The 23,319-nt window shown below is 49.7% G+C and overlaps 1 protein-coding gene across 1 annotated transcript; it reads left to right on the top strand.

Moving 5' to 3' along the window:
* The first annotated feature begins 18,884 nt into the window (after window positions 1-18,884).
* KLK4 (kallikrein related peptidase 4) lies at window positions 18,885-20,950 on the top strand. The gene is made up of 4 exons (XM_065926632.1): window positions 18,885-18,942; window positions 19,397-19,647; window positions 19,735-19,871; window positions 20,692-20,950. Exons 2-4 carry the CDS (start codon window positions 19,458-19,460, stop codon window positions 20,842-20,844), a joined length of 480 nt encoding a protein of 159 aa, XP_065782704.1. The 5' UTR covers window positions 18,885-18,942; window positions 19,397-19,457; the 3' UTR covers window positions 20,845-20,950.
* Window positions 20,951-23,319: the final 2,369 nt, after the last annotated feature.

Below are 23,319 nucleotides of genomic sequence, written 5' to 3'. Positions count from 1 at the left end.
AAAGAGTCAGATGCGACCGAGTGACTGAATAACAAAATGGTCCACACCAAAAAAGAGACAGAGAAATCTTTAAAAAAAAAAAAAAAAAAGGAAGAAAGATAAAAGAGGTTAGAAGTGATTTAAAATCAGACACAGCCCTTTGGGAAACCTCAGAGAAACACTAAAACAGAACTATAGAAAAGGACTGAGGGGGATGGAGAGAGAGGCTCGGTAAGATAGATACTAGATCGATAGGCAGAGGATGGTTAGATAGAGGAAAGAGAGGCACATGAAGAGACAATAATGTCGGAAGGATTCCTGCAGTGAGCTTTAGACGAGCGAGGGGCAATCCTGGACCCCAGATTTCCTTGGCTGACCCTGATCTAGTTCTCCCTGCACTTCTAGATGCTTAAGTCTCTCCCCCACGCCCACCCCCACGCCCACCCCCACGCCCAGACGCTGTGGCCTTGCCACCAGCCTCCAGAGCTCCCATCTCGTTTCTCTCGGCCCCTGCGCTGAGTCTCCCCGTGGGTCGGGTCTGTCTGGTAGTAAAAAGGGGACGGATGCGCAGACCGGCATCCGCTTCCTGTTTCGTTCCGGTGGGACGATCTCACAGTTACCGTGAGCATTGAAGGAGCAAGCTCAGAGAGCTGGGCACAGAAGGAGCGTGTGAAAATAGGAGTTTCTGTAACGATGATGAGCATTACTACCGTTGTGCTGGAGTTCCCTAAGCTGCCCTGCACAATTGAGAAGACATGCATCGATCCTTCAGCCCTCGCCTATCGGCATCCTCTGGGTGCCTGTTAAAAGAGTCAATTCCTGGCCCCCTCCTCGGACCAACTGAATCAAGAGTTGCAAGATCCCTGGGGTGGGCCCAGGAAGAAGGCGTTTTTAAAAAGCCGGGGTGTTAGAATCCACCATTTGCTCTACGGCGCCACCTCGAGGCTTCTTGAGGAAACACCTGGGGAAGCAGTGAACGTGGCCGGACTTTTTTGGAGTCCTAGGACGCTGAGCACCAATTCCTCCGCTAACTTTGAGCAAGTTCCTCGACCCGTCTGGGCCATGGATGGAATCAAACTCCTTACGGGTAACACCGAGATGACAATGCCACCTCTTGCCCAGCGTCTGCCCCAGAGTTGGTGCAGAGAAAAATAAGCCACCACATTGAGAATGCAGTCCAATTTCGAAGACGGCAAGGGCCTAGACATAATTTGGGGGCGGGGGACAGACCACCGGATTGAGTGGTGTTCCTCCGAAAGATATATCGAGGTCCTAATCCCCAGTACTTCAGAATGTGACCATATTTGGAAATAGGGTCACTGCAGATGTAATTAGTTGAGTTCATACCGAAGTAGGGTGGACCTGAATCCAATAAAACCGGTGTCTTTATGAGAAGAGGGAAGACGATGTGAAGACGGACTCCTGGGGGAGAAAGCCACGTGAAGACAGAGGCAGAGATGGAGGGGTGCAGCTGCAAGCCAAACACTGCCGGCCGCCAGCAGAAGCTGGAAGAGGCAATGAAAGAATACAACTCGAGTTTCCAAGGGAGCTCAGCCCTGCAGACACATTAACTTTGGACTTCTGGCCTTCAGAACTGTAAGAGAATGAATTTCTGTTGTTTTCAGACACCCAGCTTGTGATACCTTATTACAGCAGTCCCTGAAAACGAATACACATGGGAAGGTTGATCATCTGTGTCAGTTAAATTAAGTGTTAGTTGTTCGCTCATGTCTGATTCTTTGTGATCCCATGGGCTGTAGCCCACCAGGTTCCTCTGTCCGTGGGATTCTCCAGGCAAGAATACTGGAGCGGGTTGCCATTTCCTTCTCCAGGGGATGTTCCTGACCCCAGGATCGAATCCAGGTCTCCTGCATTGCAGGCGAATTCTCTACCGTCTGAGCCACCAGGGAAGTTAAATAAGGGCACTAGAAAATGTATCAAGACCCCTTTCTTTTTTAATTTTATTTATTTATTTAGGCCGCGCACAGGCTTTCTCTTTGCCTCTCTCTTGCCAGGTGCGTGGGCTTCTCATTGCTGTGACTTCTCTTGTTTGCAGAGCACAGGCTCTAGGCACACAGGCTTCAGTATTTGCAGCACACGGGCTCGGTCGTTGCATCATGCAAGCTTAGTTGCCCTGCAGCGTGTGGGATCTTCCAGGACCAGTGATCTAACCAGTGCCCCCTGCATTGGCAGGCGGATTCTTAACCACTGGACCACCAGGGAGGTCCAAGATTCCTCTCTTTGAGAGAAAAAAATCAAAGATGAGTCTACTTTAGTTTGAGCAAGCTTGGGGAGTTGGTGCTGGACTGGGAAGCCTGGCATGCTGCAGTCCGTGTGGTCACAAATAGTCGGACACAAATAAGCGGCTGAACCAACTTACAGCAGAAGAAAGGCAAGTAGGCAAAAGGCAAGTGAAAAGATCTCAACATCTTTAATCATGAGAGAAATGCAACCGAAAACCATCAGACAGATGTTCATAGCGGTTTTATTCGGAGAAGACTGGAAGCAGCCCACGCGTCCACCAATGGGAGAACATATGAACACAACTGGTGGAGTCCAGCAATGGGATATGCCTCAGTCATTGAAAGGAACAAATTACCACTGAGTGAATCTCAAGATGAAAGAGCCTTACACGAAAAGGACGTATTTATATTTCCATTTATATGAAGAGCAAGCAAAACTAGCTTATAGTGGAAAGAAATCAGAATACTGCTTGACTCTTGGGTAGGGGTGGGGATTGATGGGGCACTGGCAGGAAGTGACAATAAATGTTCTACTTACTGATAAAGGTTTTATTGTTGCTGTTCGGTCACTAAGTCATGTCCCACTCTTTGCAACTCCACGGACTGCAGCACGCCAGGCTTTCCCGTCCTTCACTATCTCCCGGAGTTTGCTCAGACTCATGTCCATCAAGTCAGTGATGCCATCCAACCATCTCAACCTCTGTCATCCCCTTCTCCTCCTGCCTTCAATCTTTCCCAGCATCAGGGTCTTTCTCAATGAATCAGCTTTTCACATCAGGTGGCCAAAGGATTGGCGCTTCAGCATCAGTCCTTCCAATGAATATTCAAAGTTGATTTTCCTTCAGATTAACTGGTTTGATCTCCTTGCAGTTCAAGGGACTCTTAAGAGTCTTCTCCAGCACCACAATTTAAAAGCATCAATTCTCCATCGCTCAGTCTTTAGGATCCAGCTCTCACATCCGTACATGACTACTGGAAAAAACATAGCTTTGACTATACGCACCTTTGTCAGTAAAGTGATGTGTCTGCTTTTAAATATGCTGTCTAGGTTTGTCATAGTTTTTCTTTCAAGGAGTAAGCTTCTTTTAGTTTCACGGCTGCATTCTCCATCCGCAGTGATTCTGGAGCTCAAGAAAATAAAATCTGTCACTGTTTCCACTTTTCTCTTAGTTTTTGGAATGATCTTAGTTTTTGGAATGTTGAGTTTTAAGCCAGCTTTTTCACTGTCCTCTTTCATCCCCATCAAGAGGCTCTTTAGTTCTTCTTCACTTTCTGCCATTAGAGTAGTATCACCTGCATATCTGAAGTTGTTGATATTTCTCCCAGTAATCTTGATTCCAGCGTGTGATTCATCCAGTCAGGCATTTCACATGATGTACTCTGCATAGAAGTTAAATAAATAGGGTGACAATATACAGCCTTGACATACTCCTTTCCCAATCTTGAACAATGTGTTTATTGTTGGTGAAAACAGGTTGTTCATCCTGGAAGTTTGCACATCACAGATTCTCCTGATTGGCTCCCTGTGGGCCTATTTAACATGTTTCTCCATCCTCTGGTAGTTGGAGCAAAAACCATGATCTCCTTCAGGTCCAAGCTGGGAGCAAAATATTTCAAAGCTGCTGCTGTGTCTTTACCGTGACAACAAATCAAGAGATACTTACTGTCGAGTTGTCTCTCTGTGATGTTAGGATTCCAGTGTCGTCAGCCTGACCCATTTATTATAAAGTTCCCATCTGCTTTCCACCCACTAGCTTTAGCAGCCAACCATGATCATAGCCCAGATGCACTGTTTCGTTATAGGTTGCAAAATGGTGATTTTATAATTTTATCACTCTCCTATATTTATGATCTGGAACTCTTCTATTTAAAAATTCTCTCATCAACTATTTAGTTACACGAAAGAACACGTGGAACATGGAGGAACACGGTACACAGAGGTACGTGAATGTAGAAAATAAAACCACATAGTGATTCAACCATCCAGAAAAAGCCGATGTGGACATTTTCCTGTGTGTGCTTTTGAGGCATTGAGTGGTGCTAGTGGCAACGCCAATGGTAACTGGCACTCCTGCCAGTGCAGGAGACTTAAGAGACGCAGGTTCCATCCCTGGGTCAGGAAGACCCCTGGAGAACAGAATGGCCGCCCACTCCAGTATTCTTGCCTGGAGAATTCCATGGACAGAGGAGCCTGCAGGGCTACAGTCCATGGGGTCATGAAAAGTCAGACACGACTGAGCGACTAACACACACATACACACTCAAGAAAAACTGTCAGGAACTGACTCTACCAAAACACCCCTGCAGGGCATTAGACAAAGAAGAGTGAGACTGTTCATCTTCACAATGAGGAGTTTGTCCCAAGCTTTTATAGCTTTTAAGAACAATGTACCTTAAGAAATATGCCAGGGAAGCTTCGGGGCTGTATCATTTACCTGCACTGATAACAAGAGAGTCATCTCTAATTTTCACTCTTGGTCACTGTTTTATAACTCATGTTAACTAACTAAATGATGTGTCACAAACTTGGTAACCAACTCCAGCATCAGGAGGTCTTTTTTAATATTTTGTGGTAGAAATACATAATGTAAAATTATGTACCATCTTGTGCACTTTTAAGCGTGCCGTTCGGTAGTGTTAAGTACATTCACATTGTCATGTGACCGATCTCCAGAACTTTTTCATCTTGCAAAACTGAAACTGGGGAGACGTCCCAGGTGGTCCAGTGGCTAAGACTCCATGCTCGCAATGCAGGGGGTGCAAGTTCGATCCCTGATCAGGGAACTAGATCCCACTTACTGCAACTCATGAGTTCATATGACTTTAGAGCTTTAGACCCAACTGACGCTCCCGAATACTGCAACCAGCAATATAGATATTTCTGCATTGAGCATGTATTGTGATCACTGTTCTAGATCTCTCTATGTGCACTTTTCACTGTCTGATTTGTTCTATTTTCAGTGTTCTTTTTCCACCCACAGGACAGTAACTGTAGCCATGAAATGAAAAGACGCTTGCTCCATGGAAGCAAAGCTATGACGAACTAAACAGCGTATTAAAAAGCAGAGACATCACTTTACCCGCAAAAGTCTATACAGTCAAAGCTATGGTTTTTCTAGTAGTCATGTACAGATGGGAGAGTTGGCCATAAAGAAGGCTGAGTGTTGAAGAATTGATGCTTTTGAACTGTGATGCTAGAGAAGACTCTTGAGAGTCCCTTGGACAGCAAGGAGATCCAACCAGTCCATCCGAAAGGAAATCAGTCCTGAATATTCATTGGAAGAACTGATGCTGAAGGGGAAGCTCCACTACTTTGGCCACCTGATCCGAAGAGCCAACTGATTGGAAAAGACTCTTATGCTGGGAAAGATTGAAGGCAGGAGGAGAAGGGGACAACAGAGGATGAGATGGTTGGATGGCATCACTGATTTGATGGACATGAAATTGAGCAAACTCTGGGAGACAGCAGAGGACAGGGGAGCCTGGCGTGCTGCAGTTCATGGGGTCACAAAGAGTCTGACATGTCCGAGCGACTGAACAACAGTCACCGCAGAATGAGTAGCAAGTTCCCTTGGGCGTGGGTGGAGGAATGCCTCCCACTGAGTTCTCCAGACTGGAAGCCTTCCCAGTAGAGAGCTTTATGTTCATAGATATAATTATGAATCATCTGTAATTTTCACACCAGCCATTGTTTTACAACTTACGTAATTATCTAAACAGTGTTGCACAAACCTTGAAACTAACTCAGCATTACAAGTTTTTCTTTGATGCTTATATCACAAAAAAGAATTCACCAAATGTGGTGTTTTTATTTTTATTTTTTTCATGTACCATTTTTGTTAGCTGCCTGTGACTCTTAGACCAGCCTTAAAGATACAGTAGAAGCAAATGCAGATCTATTATAATTCTCATAAACTGTGTATTGCCACTTCCAAAAACTTTACTGTTTATAATGCACTTTGATAGCAGTCACATGACATAAGGAGCTATTCTTTCTTTACAGTCTCCCCTGGAGATGTAGCAAAGACCCAGTTCATTTCTGTAGGCCCAAGAGTTAGACTTCCTCAAATTCAATTTGTTTTCTCAGCGTCTAAATGGTTCATTTCACTAGATGTTTTGATCACTAGGAGACACCTTACTTTTCAAGAAGTCCAGCCTGGTGGCTAAAACCAAGGCAAAATGAGAAGACATCTCTGCATTTAATGGTTCATGTGCAGTGAAACCCTTGAAGATGACCCAAGAAAGACACTCTGGTCGTTATGCTTGGAAGAAGGGTTGAGGACCGGCTCAAAGGCGGGCAAGGTCACGATGGAGGTTTATCACTCTGTATGTTTTTAATAAACTTACTTTGCTTCTGTGCCCTGTGGAAGCAATACCTATTCAAAAATGAAGTCAGAGAGACTTCCCAGGTGGTCCACTGGTTAAGAACCTGCCTGGAAGATTTTCCTGGTGACAAGTGGATAGGAATCCAGCTACCAGCACAAGGGACACAGGCTCGGTTCCTGGCCCGGGAAGATGCCACGTGCCATGGAGCAGCTAAGCCCGTGCACCACATGCGAGCCACAACTACTGAAGCCCGCACACCTGGAGCCCCATGCACGGCAACAAGAGAAGACTCCGCAAAGAGAAACCCACACCTCTCAACCTAACAGTCGCCTCCTCTGGCCGCAACTAGAGAAAGCCTGCAGAAAGCAACGAAGACCCAGTGCAGCCAAAAATAAATATAAATTAATTAATTAAATGATTTTAAAAATAAAAACAAATAGCCCAACATTAAAAAAAAAAAAAAAGAATCCACTTTGCAATGCAGAGGACTCCAGTTTGATCCCTGGTCAGGGAACTAAGATCCCACGTGCTGCGGGGCAGCTAAGCCCTGGTGCTGGAGAGTCCCTGCTCCCCAAGGAGAGATCCCGAAGGACACAGACAGTGCAGACCCCATGTGCGGCAGCGAAGACTCGACCCAGCCACAGAGATAAATAAATCTATTTTTATTTAAATAAATCTACTTGCTTCTACCTTTGAAAAGTGAAGTGGGAATGACGTTACACACACACACAGATTCTCATGCAACTCTCCCTGGGTTCATACCCAGCTATTTCTTACCGTGATAGCCTCGGAAGGTGACTCTAATCTCTCTTCGCCTGGGTTTCTCCCCGCGTAGAGTGGAGACAGACAATAGTAGCGACTTCTTAAAGTTAATGGGCATATTAGCAAGTTAATGCGAGTGAAGCTGTTGAAACAATTTCACAGAGCATGCACTCAGCATATGTTAACCATTAGTGTTAACATGTTCCCCCAAGTATGTAAAAACAAAGAAGGACTTTGTTTTCACCTCCCCCGCCACCCTAACAAATATAGCCAGCGAGGAGTTTCCTGAGAAAAACTGATTTCCTTTTATAATGGGGGAAGTCACATTTCTGAACCTATCTCTGCTTTTGTAAAAAGACAGGCTCATAACTTTATCCCCTGAGATTAAGAACAATAACACAAGTTAAACAATGACTAGAACCACTCAATGCATGGTGGTTTAATCGCTAAGTCACGTCCGACTCTTGTGACCCCCATGGACCGACTCTTGTGACCTCCATGGACTGCTTGTGACCCCCATGGACTGTAGCCCGCCAGGCTCCTCTGTCCATTGGATTTTCCAGGCAAGAATACTGGAGTGGATTGCCATTTCCTTCTCCAGGGGATCTTCCCAACCCAGGAATCAAGTCCGGGTCCCCTGCTTTGCAGGCAGATTCTTTACCGACTGAGCTATGAGGAAAGCCCACTCAATGCATGCGAGGGATTTCTTATCCCCATTATTTTAGCATGATCATTTCTGGGTATCTGGGTGCACAGAGGACATGGTCCTGGAAGACACCCAGGGTCACCATGATTCAAAAATAAACAGAGATGGGAATTCCCTGGAGGTCCAGTGGTTAGGACTCAGCACTTTGACTGCTGAGGGCTTGGGTTCGATCCCTGGTCTGAGAACTAAGCTCCCACAAGCTACACCGCATGGCAAAAAAAAAAAAAAAAACACATAAATATAGAGTAAATAAATAAGCAGAGTCCTCTTGGACTTACTGCATTAGTAGCAATAATTGGAGATAACAGTGGCTGACCTCTAAGAACAGAAACACTCCGCGGCTCACCCAAGCTCTTACTGGAGCAAATCTGACTCCAAAGGTCAGATATCTGAGCTCTTCTTTTTAGTTCCTGATACACCCACGGTCAGGATCAAAACCCAAGCTCACAGAGAGCAAGGTTCGGAGCTCACCAGGGGCAAAGCTCACGTGGCGGTCCCTGCTCCCGTCACCAGCCGGGGTTGCACCTGCCTCCTCTGCTCCCACCTCTGGGTCCAGAGCTGGGTGCCGGCGCCCAGGGCGGCGACAGATCCAAGAGACCCTGGGGTCCCACCTTTGTCCCTAACCCCCTCCCAACCTCGGAACTCTCTCCATGTGTGTCTCCGGATCCACAAGGGGGCAGTGTTGCACAGTCGTTGGCACAGAGAGGCGCGATGTCAAAAACTCCAGCTCTGAAGGTTACCAGCTTGCCTGCAGACCTGTGCTCCGTCGACTCAGATGTGTCCGATTCTTTGTGACCCCACGGACTGTAGCACCGCCCTCCCCCCGCCCCAAGCTCCTCTGTCTGTGGGATTCTCCGGGGAAGAATGCGGAGTGCGTTGCCATGCCTTCCTCCAGGGGATTTTCGCGACCCAGGGATAGAACCGACCCAGGGATCGAACCTGCGTCTTTTACGTCTCCTGCATTGGCAGGCGGGTTCTTTACCTGGGAAGCCCATCTTCAAACCCACCTCCAACCGATGTCCTACTCCAGGGCATCTTCCCTGTTTGGTCAACTGCATATGACTCTTTGCTTCTCTGTGCCTAATTTTTTTGTCATCTGTAAAGTGGGGGTGATGACACTATTTCATAGGATAGTGAGGACCTTGAGTTGACGTTTGTGGAAAACCTAGAACAAAGGCGCAGAGAGTGTGGTTGGGCCTTTGTGTCCTGGTAAGTTTTCTAATTTCTATTCTGAGTGTGATCAGAAGACTTTTGGATCAGGTATATGCCTTAGAGAGGTCTCTCCTACAGTTGAAGGCTATTTGTGGATCAGCCCAGGCAAAAGATCTGCCATTTCCAGAGCTTTTTTTTTTAGATCACTGAAACTCGTAGGCGCCAAGAACGGCCGGGGAAAAAAAAGAAACTCACTTTGTCGTTCAGCCGCTCAGTCGTGTCCGCCTCTGCAAACCCATGGACTGTAGCATGCCAGGATTCCCTGTCCTTCACTATCTCCCAGAGTTTGCTCAAACTCATGTCCACTGAGTCGGTGATGCCATCCAACCATCTCACCCTGTCGCCCCCTTCTCCTCCTGACTTCAATCTTTCCCAGCATCAGGGTCTTTTCCAGTGAGTCAGCTCTTTGAATCAGGTGGCCAAAGTATTGAAGCTTCAGCTTCAGCATCAGTCCTTCCAGCGAATATTCAAGGGTTGATTTCCTTTCAGATTGACTGGTTTGATCTCCTTGCAGTCCAATGGACCCTCAAGAGTCTTCTCCAGCACCACAAACTGAAAGCATCAATTCTTCGGCACTCAGCCTTCTTTATGATTCAACTCTCACATCCATCTCACGTCCCCAGTCATACCAGTTTACATAGTGCTTAAGCTTTTTTGCATTGCTAATCTTTGATTCCTATTCCCTCCACACCAGCACTGTCCAATCAAAACATAGCAGCAACTGCCTAAGTACTTTAAAATTTTCTAGTAGCTACTGTTGCTATGCAACAAGAGAAGCCACCCCCAATGAGAGGCCCGGGCACCGCTACTACCCTCAGAGTCCCCGCTTGCTGCAGCTAGAACAATCTCTCAAGCAGCAACGAACACCCAGCAAAGACAAAAATAAATACAGAAATACAGTAAATTTCAGAAAATTAAAAATCGGGTGACTATTTCACACCTACAGCAGCATCTCCATTAGAATGCTAAACTTTCATTTGGAATTCTAGGTCTTTACTTTAGAACCTGTAAAATGTAAAGAGTTGAAAAGGTGGATTCAGGTACCCGGCTGGTTCCATAGGAACTTAAAACTTTCCCAATAATTGAACCAAGAGTTGGCATTTACGCTGAAACTCGCTGAAACTAACTAAACAGTGAAAGCCAGTTCTTTAACCACCCACTGGCCACATTTTAAGCACCCAATAGATGCCGATGGTTGCTGCTGTTTGGACAGCAAAGATCTAAATGGATTTTAATCTGCTTCAAGTCCACTGGTCCTCCCCCAACCCCATATTCCACCAGTCTGGCAGGAAATGTTTGCCACTTGCAGGGCCCCGTTTTCTTCTGCAGGGAGATGATATAACTTAGCTTGAAAATAATGGGAAAAGAGTAATGTCCAGGCCGCTGGTCCATGGGGGCTACTTACTGTCTTTTTTTTTGTGGGGGGGGCTGTGCTGGGTCTTAGTCGCCACACTCAGGATGTATGGTTGTGGCATTTGAACTCTTAGTTCCAGCATGTGGTATCCAGTTTCCTGACCAGGGGCTGAACCCAGGTCCCCTGCATTGGAAGCATGGAGTCTTAGCTGCTGGACCACCAGGGAAGTCCCACGAGGGCTACTGTTTTAACTTCTGCTCCTTTGGCATTCACTGAGACCCCCCTGACCCCATTCCCTGTCGCTGCAAAGTGTCCAGGAGACGCCCCAATACTGGCCCCACAGCCCACAGCCATCTCCCCAGCTCACAAGTGGGCAGGCTGTGGTCTCCGTAGTTCTCCAGGCTCCAACTCTCTCACCCCAGTAAATGCCCTCCCAAAATCCCTGTCTCCATTGTCCCTGCTTCGGGGTGGACCCCCACCCCAGGAGTTGGCCTCTCTCTCCCCAGGAGAGGAGCAGGAAGGGGAGATGCCTTCAGCAGGCAGTTTTCCTACAGAACCCACCATTGCCCTTAATAAGGGGGAAAAAGCCCTTCTCCTCAAATAATACAATCTATGCCAACGTGGTTTTAGTTATTGAATGAAATAGGGGCAACCCCTCCGCCGGCCACCCTCAAGTTGGTTCAGACCCAGCCTGAACGTGTTTCCTGAGTTTACCAGGTAGAACTTGGGGGTGAGTTCCCTAAGGCAGGAGTCCCCAACCTCCGGAATCTAATGCTTGATGATCTCAGGTGGAGCTGATGTGATAATAATAGAAATAAAATGCACAGTAAATGTAACGCGCTTGAATCATCCTGAAACCACCCTCCCTGCACCCCACGCCTGGTCTGTGGAAAAATTATCTTCCGTGAAACTGGTCCCTGGTCCCCCAAAGAATGGGGACTGGTACCCTAAGGGCTGGGACAGATGCCCCTGAAAACATGGTCAGGGCTGCTTTGGGCCTTAGAGCAGATGACATCTGTAAGCGGCAGCCACTCTCCACTGTGTCCAGGAGATTTAAGAGCGTCTTCTTATCTCCATCTATGGGGGAGGGGGAGCTTGCTCTTCCAGTTATGCAGTGAGAGGGGTACTTGGGACTGGCGTGGCCGCATCTTACCACCTCCCCAGCGACGCTCTACATCTTCTCTGGCCAGGCTGCCCCTCACCTGCAGGTGGGGATGAGGGCAGATGGCTCAGGTGAGGGGCCGTGGACCCAGGTGTATCCTGAACCCCCATGACCTGTGTCCCGAGACAACACACCCATCCCTCAGCTTCTGTTTCTGTTTCCTAATGTGCATGCAGGAGGCTGCATGACAGAGAGCTCAAGAGGCGGGCTCTGGAGCCAGAGGCCTGGATTCACGGCCACTTTGCCGTGTGACTCTGGGTAAGCCGATTGACCTCTCTGTGCCTCCCTTTCCATGTTCATAAAATAAGCATAATAACGGCTACCTCGTGGGATTCTCATGAGGATTAAAACTAGTTGGCTTGCGTAAAACTGTTATGAAGGCACCTAGTAAAAAGTGATCTATAACTGTTAGGTCTTTTTGTTTTTAATTATTATTATCCTGAGATGTGTGTCTTTCAGCATCTACCTTTCACTGTTTCCAACTCTCTCCTGCTCTGTATCCCTTCATCTCTGCCCACTTGTCCATCTCCATCTTTCCCAGACTCTGTGACCCTGCTGCTGCAGCTGAGCCGCTTCCGTCGTATCCGACTGTTGGCGACTTTATGGACTGTAGCCCACCAGGCTCCTCTGTCCATGGGATTCTCCAGGCGAGAATATCAGAGTGGGGTGCCATTTCCTTCTCCAGGGGATCTTCCCCACCCAGGGATCGAACCTGCGCCTCTTACGTCTCCTGCATTGGCAGGCAGGTTCTTTACCACCAGTGCCACCTGGGAAGCCCTCTGTGACCTTGGGTAAACTATTTAACCTCTTTGTGCTTCATTTTCCTCATTTGTATAAAGTTAATAAGAGCATATGGTGTGGTGGTGGATAAAGTTATTACATATAAGCCACTTAAAATAGGCCTATGGTAAGCTCTTGGCATAATTATAATTAATTCAATGTTTATTAATTCATTAAGTTCCCTACTCCTGTCCCAAGGCAAAGAGCTATCATTAAGTGTAAGCTATTATTACTGTTTGTTATTGTTTGTTCTTTCCATCTGTCTTTGTGTCCTGCTCTTTCTTCTGTCTGTCTGTCCCTGAGCGTCTCTCTTAGGATCTGTGTTTCTCTCTCCCTACCCACGTGTTCAGCACACACATAGTGAATGCCTGCCTGCTCCATGGGAAGCGCTGAATTTTCCATGGTGAACAGAACAGACAAGGACCCTGTCCCCACGAAACTCCCAGGCTGATGAGAGTGGCAGGTGTTAGAAAAATAAACACACAAACAGTAACACGTGTGTAAATTGTGCCAAGGGCTCTGGAGACGTGCGTGGGATGCTTGGAGAAGAAAACAAAGAAGCAAAACCCAGAAGAGTGGGGGCCTTGGATTAGACTGGGAAGGGGGTCAGGCAAGGCCACTGGGAAGAAGTGACATTTGAGAGAAGACAAAAGGAGCAGTGGGAGTGGTCAAGGGAGCAAGTGAAAGGAAGTGTGTTGAAGCCACATGGAACAGACCACAGGGGGGCCTAGAGGATGAGGGAGGGGGAGGCTCCTGGAACTGTTTACAGGAGGCACATCCCTCTGGGAAATAGACTGGGATGGACAAGAGTGGAAGTCCAGGGGGAGAGGGCTGAGCCAGGAGAGGGGGAGTCAAGGTGGGGAGACCTGGTTATGTCTGAGTGACATTTTGGAGGTGCTGCTCAAAGGACTAGAACAACCAACAAAAGAATCAATGGGGACTTGTGAATGGGGTGACACTTATCGGGGTGGCTAGGGTTGGGTCAAGTTGGGGAAAATTACAACTTATCTTCACTCTCTATTTTAAAAATTACTTGGAAGACTTCTCTGGTGGACCAGTGGTTAAGAATCCGCCTTGCAATGCAGGGGAAGTGGCTTCAGTTCCTGGGCAGGGAACTAAGATCCTCACATGCCTCAGGGCAATGAAGCCCACTCGCCGCAGCTACTGAGTCCTCGCTCCAAACTAGAGAGTCTGTGCGCCGCCCATAACGAGCCTGCCTGACGCAGTGAAGATTCCGCGGGCCCCAACGAAGACCGGAGCACCCGAATAAATAAACACTTTTAAAAGTGAAAAAGAAATGAGAATGACTTCCAGGGTGCTTCGACAATCTCTGTCTGTGTCATTTGCTGTTGGCCCGTGTTCTCTGCCCCCCTCTCCGCCTTCCCTCTGGTCCCAACCCATCTCTGCCTCCATTCAGGTCTCTCCCCCTATTGTCTCCTGGTCTCTGCCTCTCTCTCTCTCTGCCCTCATCTCTTCCCCCTGTTCTCTCTCTGTGTTTCTGTTCCTCTCCGTCTCCCCAGCTCTGTCTCTGCCTCCATCTCTATGAGTGAAAGTCACTCAGTCGTGTCCCACTCTTTGCAAACCCCCGGACTATACAGTCCATGGAATTCTCCAGGCCAGAATACTGGAGTGGGTAGCTGTTCCCTTCCCCAGAGGATCTTCCCAAGCCAGGGATCGAACCCAGATCTCCCACATTGCAGGCGAATTCTTTACCCACTGAGCCACCAGGGAAGCCCATCTCTCTCTCTTGTCTCTCCCTATGTCCTTCTGAGGTTTTATTTCTCTGCCTCTGGTCCCAGTCTCTTTGCCCATCTCTGCATCTCGTGGTCTCTGCCTCTCTCCACCCCCCATCCCAGCCTGGGTTCTCATGCATGGAGCCCCTGTTCCAAACCCTTCCCACTTGCCAGGCTGGAGGCATCCGCATGACATGACCTAACCACCCCCCCTCAACACAGACACACTCACTCTGGGATTCATCCCCAAATAACTGGGTCACCTCTGCCTAACCTCAAGCAGGACAGGACAGAGGTGAGGCTGCAGAGCAGGGCAGAAGGATGCCACATCCACCGCCTTCTCCCTGATTCCAGCCGCCCCAGCCCTGTTCCTCCCTCTGGCTCCAAACCCCTCTTCCCACTGCCCAGACCTAAGTCAAGTCTGGGCAGCTGTGAGGTCTGAGCCCACCCTGCACCACCCACCACCCACCACACCCCTCCTGCTGACCTCCTCTATGTTCATGATCAAAGTTGCAGGTCCCCGGAGCAGAGCGGGGTCCGGGGTCTCTGTGTCCCCAGGTGACCAAACGCTGCAGGCAGGTAGATGGAGACAGGGTCCAAGAACCAGACACTAGGGAAGGGCCAGAGACAGAGAAAGCAGAGGGAAACGGGGCCAAGAGAGACAGAGGGAGGCACAGTCATCCCTCAGCATCACCTCAACTGTCCCTACAACCCCTCATCAGGGCAGTCCACGCCTGCTTCTTGAGTGATCTCATCCAACCCCATGGCTCTAAACACATGTTTCCTCGGGTGACTCCTCACCCACTCCGACCTCTGTCCGCCCCCTGGGGCTCACACATCCAACCGCTTGGCTCCAGATGGGCGCCCTCAGCTCAGCTCTTCTCCCCCAACACCCCCTCGCACCTCCACACAAACGGCGCCACAAATGTGACCGCCAGCAGTCCACCCATCGGGTACTTGACGCCCCGCTCCTCCCCTTTCTCTTTGCCCAGGGGCCACAGCCTCTCCCATTTGGGAGGCTGTTGCCACCCCCCGCCTCCTCACTGGTTTCACCGCTTCCATCTCACCCCACTCCCATCATTCTCCACGCAGAATGCTTTTTAAAAAGAAATCAGATCACACCACTCCTATCTCAGGCTTAAAAATCCACTACACCAAGGGATTTCCCTGGTGGTCCAGGGGTTAAGATATCACTTTTTTAATACCGAGGGTGCAAGTTCGATCCCTGGTTGGGGAGCTAAGACCCTACATGCTTTGCAGCCAAAAAATAAAATAAAAGCCAAAACATAAAAACTGAAGCAGTATTGTACTAAATCCAGTTAAAACTTTAAAAATGGTCCACAAGAAAAAAAAAAAAAAAAAACACCTTAAAAAACTCCGTTGCATTGAAAATAAACCCAAACTCTTTCCCCTGGCATGCAGATCCCCCAGGGATTGAACCCAGGCCATTGCAGTGCAAAGGCTGAGTCCTAGCCACTGGACAACAAGGGAATTCCCCCAACTTCTCTCTCTTTCCTGCCAAGTTCATTGCCTCTCAGCCTAAAAGTCCCCTCCTCTGAGACGCCCCGACACCTCCTCATTTGCAATCACCCCAGCTGGTCCCAGTCCGTCTCTAATACCAGCCGTGTTCTCTGCACACACATGACTACCAGATATTCGCTTGTCCCTGCATTTTTTTCTGTTGGTCGGTCTCCCCTGCTGGGACGTGTGCCCCTGAAGCACTGGAATGTGCGTGTCCCTTCCCGCAGCTCAGAGCCTTGGAGGGGCGCAACTGCTCTTTGACTAGCAAAACTTCATCCTACCCCCCACTGTCTGGGTGCCCACTGTGCACCTGGCTCGGTGTCCAGGCATTTTCCCCCCACAAAGGTTTTTGGAAGACTTTTGAGATGGAGGAACAATGATCACCCTGATTTTTACAGATGGGAAAACAGAGGCTCACAGGGGTGCAGTCACGTGTGCAAGGTTCCAAACATAGAATGTGCTGTTGGGGGTTTGAATCGGAGAGGTTCAGCTGGGAAAACACAGCAGGGAGAAGGAGAAAGAGAGGATGAGAGAGATTTAATGAGAGGGAGAACAAGAGAAAAAGAAACAGAGAGTGTGTGTACGTGTGTGTGAGAGAGGGAGGGAGAACCGGAGAGAGAGACGGGAAAGCTGACAGGCAACCAAGCAAGAAGGGGTCAGTGAGGCCGGAGTCTCCCGACCCCTCTAGCTCACTGATCTCAGCCTGGCACCAGGCAGCCAGAGAGCTCTGAGCTGCAAGCTGGCAGCACCTCGCCCCAGGAATGTGTCCCTAGGGGGCAGGCCAGCCCAGCTGGGGATGCTTATAAGCTCCCCAAGGGGCCCCTGCTGGAGGCAGCAGGCGGAAGCCCAGCCCAGTGTAGGATCCCGGAGCCCAGAGGCAACTAGGTGAGCGTCCCACCCACCACTCCCTTAAGAGCAGTCTTCATGATCTACTCTCCCTACAGCCCCGTGTCCCTGCGGTTCTCAGCCTCCGGACTTTGGGTCTTCAGGTCTGTTTCCTCCAAATCGGTCTCTAGTTAGGAGGGTCTCTCCAGTCCTCCTATGTCTCCCCTGGTCTATTTCCCTGAATCTCTCTTTCCCGGACTCTGACTCTCAGCCTGTCTCTGATATCCTCTCTTCTCTGCATCCTTGAGGGCCCTGTCTCCATCCTCCTACGTCTCCCAGTCTATAGATGGAGAGACACTTTCTCCATCTCATCCTCTCCACCCACTTCTCTCTCTCTCTCTTTCCATTTCTCTCTCAGGCTCTCAGTCTCTCCAGGCTGTGGGTCTCTGGGCCATGAGCTCAGACACTGCGATGTGTGTGTGTGTCGGAGAGGGGGTGGTATAGATCCTTGTCTGTCCAATAATATCCTGGGGGAGGGGGCAGGAGTGGATAGAGAGACTGATGGAAAGCCTCGGTTCCCTAGAGACTGACCCTCATACAGGTGCTGAAGGATGACCACAGCAGGAAAGCCCTGGGGCTGGTTCCTGGGGCATCTCCTCCTCGGTGTCACAGGTATCTGAGTGAGGTGTGTGTGTGTGTGAGATTGTGTCTGAGGCTTGTTACTGGGCAGGCACGACTCAGGGTCCTCTGGGACCTGACTGAAGCTGCGTGGATGACAGTACGGTGTGACGGTTGCTTTCCGGATGCACGCGTGTGATTCCTTGTATCACAGGGTGTCTGCATGGGTGCCACCTGTGTACTAGCGTGTGTGTGTGTGGCTTTGCACGCCTCCGTGTACAGTCGTTCCCGCGAGAGTCGGTGCATGATTGGGGGAACGGCTCTGACAGCCTGTGCGTCTGGATACCCTGCACGTTGACAATGCTGGAAGGACCTGAGTGATGAAGCCGCGAGGACCTGTGGAGCCGGAAAGTGTTAGTGGCTTCCGTCGTGTCCTGTTCTTTGCTCTGTCCATGGGATTCTCCAGGCAAGAATACTGGAGTGGGTAGCCATTGCCTTCTCCAGGGGGTCTTCCGGAACCAGGGATGGAACCCAGATCTGCTGCACTGCAGGCAGATTATTTACCGTCTGAGCCAGCAGACCTTGCCTGGGGTACCCCTGAAAGGGAGATTATGCTTCTAGGAGAGGCACCCATTGAGGGCAATCTGCGCCTGCTGCGTGGGTCTCCAGGCCTCAGAGGCCCAGGGACCCGCATCAGGACGGTGTGATGTGGTTGCTCTGTGAGCCGGCTTTCTGTTGCCCTGGGGGGACGGGACTGAGCCGAGCTGGGCGAGACGCCAGGGCTACAGATACTGGCACTGCCTCGCTGAGCGTCTTCTTCTGTGGCCCTTGCCTCTGCCACCTTGTGTGGAGGGGTCTGCTTGTGCTGGGAGACTGAGGCCCCAGCAGTGCACAAGCCTACCGTGGTGTGTGTGTGTGTGTGTGTGAGAGAGAGAGAGAGAGAGAGATGGAGTGTGGGTCTGGGAGATGGCTGTGACGAACTCGAAGCTGAAACTCTCCCCCGACAAGTGATCCTACCTCTGCGAACCCGAACCCACCCCAAGGAAGCTGATCCGTGTAACTAAGGCCCCCCGCACTGTGGCCCCGCCCCCGCCTCCTCACTCCTCCTTGACTCCGCCCCTAGGACTCTCCCTGCCCGCAGGATCCCTGACTCCATCCCTGAGGTTCTGACCACACCCGCCCACCGTGAGGTCTAGTCCCATCTGATCTCCACACACCGCAGTGCACTGTGACTCCGCCCCCAAGAGGCCTAGTCCCGCCTCCTGTCTGTCTCCCAGCTCTGACCACGCCCCCATGCACCGAGAGCCCCGCCCCCAACCCCACTCCCGCCTGTCCCGCTTCCACCCTGAGCCACGGCCCCTCACCGCCGCAGAAGCCCCGACCACGCCCATCAACCGCAGCCGCGCCCCCGAGAGACCTGGCCACGCTCCCTAGGAATAAGTGTCCTTCATTCTGGGCCTTTTGCTCAGTCCTGACCACGCCCCCACGCCGAGCCCCGCCCCCAGAAGCCCCGATTCGGCTCAGAGCCGGGTTCCCCCAGCCCTGCCTCCGCCCTCAGGATCCCTCGCCTGGGGCGGGAGCAGCCGCATCATAAACGGCGAGGACTGCCGCCCGCACTCGCAGCCCTGGCAGGCGGCCCTGTTCTTGGAAAATGAATTCTTCTGCGGGGGCGTCCTGGTGCATCCGCAGTGGGTGCTGTCAGCCGCGCATTGCTTCCAAAAGTGAGTGCAGGGCGGGGGCCGGGGGTGGGGCGGGGAGGAGGGACGAGGACGGGGCTTGGGTTCTAGGGAGGGTCTGGATGCACTGTTAGCTGAGGAGGGGGGCTTCATAGGTTCAGTCTCCGGGTACTAAAAGTGAAAGCCGCTCTCAAGGAAGGCTCTGCGAGGGAGGCGGGAGCTCTTGCTGTGGAAAGACTCAGAGTCCTGGGTTGAAATCTCAGTTCCACTGCTGAGTATCTAGTAAATTAAGGCAAGTTCTTGTCCCTGGATTATAACTTGTGCATTAGGATTTGAAATCATGACTGGGTAGTGCAGAGCTTAGCAAGGAAGATGGGGGTGGGGCAGGGGACTGGAGATGGGGTCATGGTTGAAGACAAGAATGGAGATAATGGCGTGGCTGCCACAGAACTAACCTGTCCCCACACTATCCCCGCACCCTCGACCCCGTGGCCCTCAGGTCCTATACCATTGGGCTGGGCCTGCACAGTCTTGAGGCCGACCAAGAACCAGGCAGTCAGATGATAGAAGCCCACCTCTCCATCCAGCACCCAGAGTACAACAAACCATCTTTCGCCAATGATCTCATGCTCATTAAGTTAGAAGAATCGGTGCCCCCGTCTGATACCATCCAGGACATCAGCATCGCCTCCCAGTGCCCGGCCGCCGGGGATTCCTGCCTGGTTTCCGGCTGGGGTCGGCTGGTGAATGGTGAGCTCGGGAGGGTGGGTGTGTGTGGTTTCTCCGAGGGGTTCTCCGCCCAGCCAGTAGAGGCTGATCCGATGCTCTGCGTCCCAGGCAGACTGCCCAAAGTGCTCCAATGCGTGAATATCTCAGTGGTGTCGGAGAAGATCTGCAGTGAACTCTATGCCCGCGTGTACCACCCCAGCATGTTCTGCGCTGGTGGAGGCCAGGACCAGAAGGACTCCTGCCATGTGAGAGACGGGGGAAGGGAAGAGGGGAGAAGATCCAGGGAGAGATGGAGAAGGGAGCGGGCAAGGACCCCGTGGTGAGAAATGAGATATGGAAGAGAGACTGAAAGAGAGATAGACACGGGAATAAAGAGAAGCAAGAAAGTGAGAAACAGAAATAAAGACAGATGCATAAGGCAGAAACACATACACACATGCACACCCAGACAGAAACAGATACAGTGACACACAGAGATGAAATGTAAAGTGAAATAGGATCAAAAATCAACATACAGGAGGTACAGTGATGCATAGAGACTCTGAGAGTCACTGAGACAGAGAAGTAAGCTATAGTGGGAGAAAAAGAAGGAGAGACACAGAGATGGAACAGCAGCCAAATTAGGTGTGATCTGGTCTCTGAAGTGGAACCTTTAAGGAATATGTTGCTATCTTTTGTCCTCTCTCGCCTGTCTTTGCCTCTCTCCATTTGGTTCCTTTCTGATCTCACATCTATCTCCACCTCTCTGTGTTTTGTTTTTAATATTCATTTATTTGTCCATCTGTCTATTGGCCTGACTCGGGTCTTAGTCGCATCACGCGGGATCTTCTTTGCAACACGCTGGCTTCTCTGCTTGTGGCGCTCAGGCGTCTCTCTAGCTGTGGCACGTTAGTCGGTTGCCCAGCTCTAGTTAGTTGCCCCACCGCACGTGGGATCTCAGTTCCCCCACTAGGAGTCGAATTTGTGTTGTCTGCCTTGGAAAGGGGATTCTCAGCCGCTGGACCGTCAGGCGCTTCCCCACCTCTCTGTGTTTTGGATTCTTTATTCTCTGTCTCTCCACAACAGGGTGACTCCGGGGGCCCCCTGGTCTGCAGCGGGTCCCTGCAGGGCCTTGTATCCTTTGGACAAGCCCAGTGTGGCCAACCTGACGTGCCAAGCGTCTACACCAACCTCTGCAAGTTCGCGGACTGGATACAGAAAACCATCCAGGCCAGTTAACTCCTGCGACTGGGACTCATGAAATTGAACCCCAAAATATAAGCTGCTGAAGGAATTCAGGAATCTGGGTTCCCAGTGCCTTCCACCCTCAGATCCAGGAGTCTAGACCCCCACCCCCACCCCCCCTCCCTCAACCCCGGGAGTCCTGTCCCACCAAGAATCTTTTCCTGCACACAGTGCCCCCTAGCGGCACGATGTTGACACCACCTTACCCTTGGTAGAGAAAGTTGATTTTTCACTGTTTTTGTCCCTTCCCCTAAGCCCTGAAATAAAGTCTAAGAGAGCACCAGCTCTGCTCGAACTGTCCTTCTTGCCTCCTTTCCCATCCAAGGGACTCCAGCAAATAGTCTGCCTTCCTTGTGCCTCAGTTTTTTCATCTGGGAAATGGGACCCTTGACCAGGAGAGTCACAGGATCCCCACGGAAGAAGACATACCTGGGAGGAGGTTAAGAGAAACTGATTCTGTGGATGTTGTCCAGTTTCTGAAAAGTCGAATCAGCAAATGGCAAATTAACGGGATTTCCTTATTTTGTTTAATCAACTTTAGTTGACTTATTTTGGTTTGGTCTTCTTCAATGCATTTTAAGAATTTTTCACCTGTGGTTGCCTCAGGACTCACCTGCTGTAGTTGGAGACTGGTGTCAAGAATCCTGGGGGCAGGGGTAGGGAAGTCTGAGGATGGAGAGAGGGGCAAGAAAGAGAAGACTAAAGGCCCAAGAATATAAGGAATTGTTATTATACTAAATACAATGGGGCTTCCCTGGTGGCTCAGTGGTAAAGAAGCTGCCTGAAAATGTAGGAGATGGAGGTTCAGTCCCTGCGTCTGGAAGATCTGGAGAAGGAAATGGCAACTCACTTAGTGTTCTTGCCTGGAGAATCCCATGGACAGAGGAGCCAGTGGCAGTCCAGTTACAGTCCATGGGGTGGTAGAGTCGGACATGACTTAGAGCCTAACCAACAACAACTAAATAGAATATACTGATAAAAATTTATATCCAGGAATATCTTCATAAATATATTGTGAACCTATTCTTAAGGAGATATTCAAGTCTTTCTGTATCTCTTCAGTATCCTCAAATATATAAAGTAAATGATGAGATAACGAAGAGATACAAATCCCCACTCATGATAGAGGATTTGGGGAATTCCCTGGTGGTCCAGTGGTTAGGACTCTACTTTCACTGCTGATGGCTCAGATGCAAGTTCAATCCTTGGTCGAGGAACTAAGATCCCACAAGCCACTCAGTGCAACCAAAAGTTAAAAAAAAAAAATAGATTTTAGAAAACATAAAGAGGATTTTAAGGAGCCTGTTAATAATAGAACAAACAAGATAAAAGTGGATAAGGACATATGTGATTTGAACAACGTGATTAACAAACTTTATTTAGTCATCATACATAGAACACTGCACCCAGTATCTGAAGAATATTCAACCTTTTCAAAATGCACATATCTACTAGAATGGCTAAGACTAAAAAGAAGGACAGCATGGTGTATTGGTTGGTATGTAGACCAGCTGTAATTCTTGCGTATTTCTGGGGGCGGGGGAGTATAAAATGGTCCTACTGCCTTGGAAGACAGTTTGGCAGTTTCTTAGAATATAAACATACGTTGTCTACCCCATGACCAGCAAGTCCACTCTTAGGTATTCATGTGAGAGTAATGGGGGAAAAAAAAAGAAACCTCCCACGAATGTTCACAGGAGCTTTATTCATAGCAGCCAAATTGGAAACAACCCAGATATCCATGAAGGAGTAACTGTGAACTATTCACTCAGTGCCAAATGCCGCTGTAATAAAAAGGATGAGGCATTGACATATACAACAGTGTAAGTGCACCTCAGAATCAGAGGGCTGAGTGGGGGCTTCCGTGGTGGTCCAGTGGTTAAGACATTCCAGGACCACAGGCTCTTAGTTATTCCAGAATCCTAGGGTCTCAGTCATTCTAGAAACATAGACCTTCAAAATCCCTAGACTATCAGACCTTCAGATTCTAGAATAGAAAGGCTTGTTGTTGTTCAGTTGCTAAGTCTGACTCTTTGTGACCCCATGGACCACAGCACCCGAGGCTTTCCTGTCCTTCACTATCTCCTGGAGTTTGCCCAAGTTCGTGTCCATTGAATCGGCGATGCCATCCAGCCATCTCATCCCCTGTTGCCCTCTGTATGGATACACATATCCACTATCTTTTAGATTCTTTTCCCATATACATCATTACACAGTACTGAGTCGAGTTTCCTGTGCTATACAGTAGACTGCAATGTTTTATAATTTGATGGGATTGAGAGTTACCTGGGTGCATGCATTTATCAAAACTATACCTCAAGGCCTCATTCAGTAAGGCAGCGCCCTCGCCCCCTCCAAGACCGTCTTGCACCCCACGTCCCACCCAGGTCAAGTGTCTACAGAACGGAAGCCTTGTTTTCCCCTTTAGTGCTTCAGTTGCTTATTTGTCACTGTTGTCTCTCAGTCCCC

Source organism: Muntiacus reevesi, chromosome 2 (assembly GCF_963930625.1).
Source record: "Muntiacus reevesi chromosome 2, mMunRee1.1, whole genome shotgun sequence".
Lineage (NCBI taxonomy): Eukaryota > Metazoa > Chordata > Mammalia > Artiodactyla > Cervidae > Muntiacus > Muntiacus reevesi.
The sequence above is the reverse complement of the archived record's forward strand: the minus strand, read 5'-3'. Positions and strand labels throughout refer to the sequence as shown.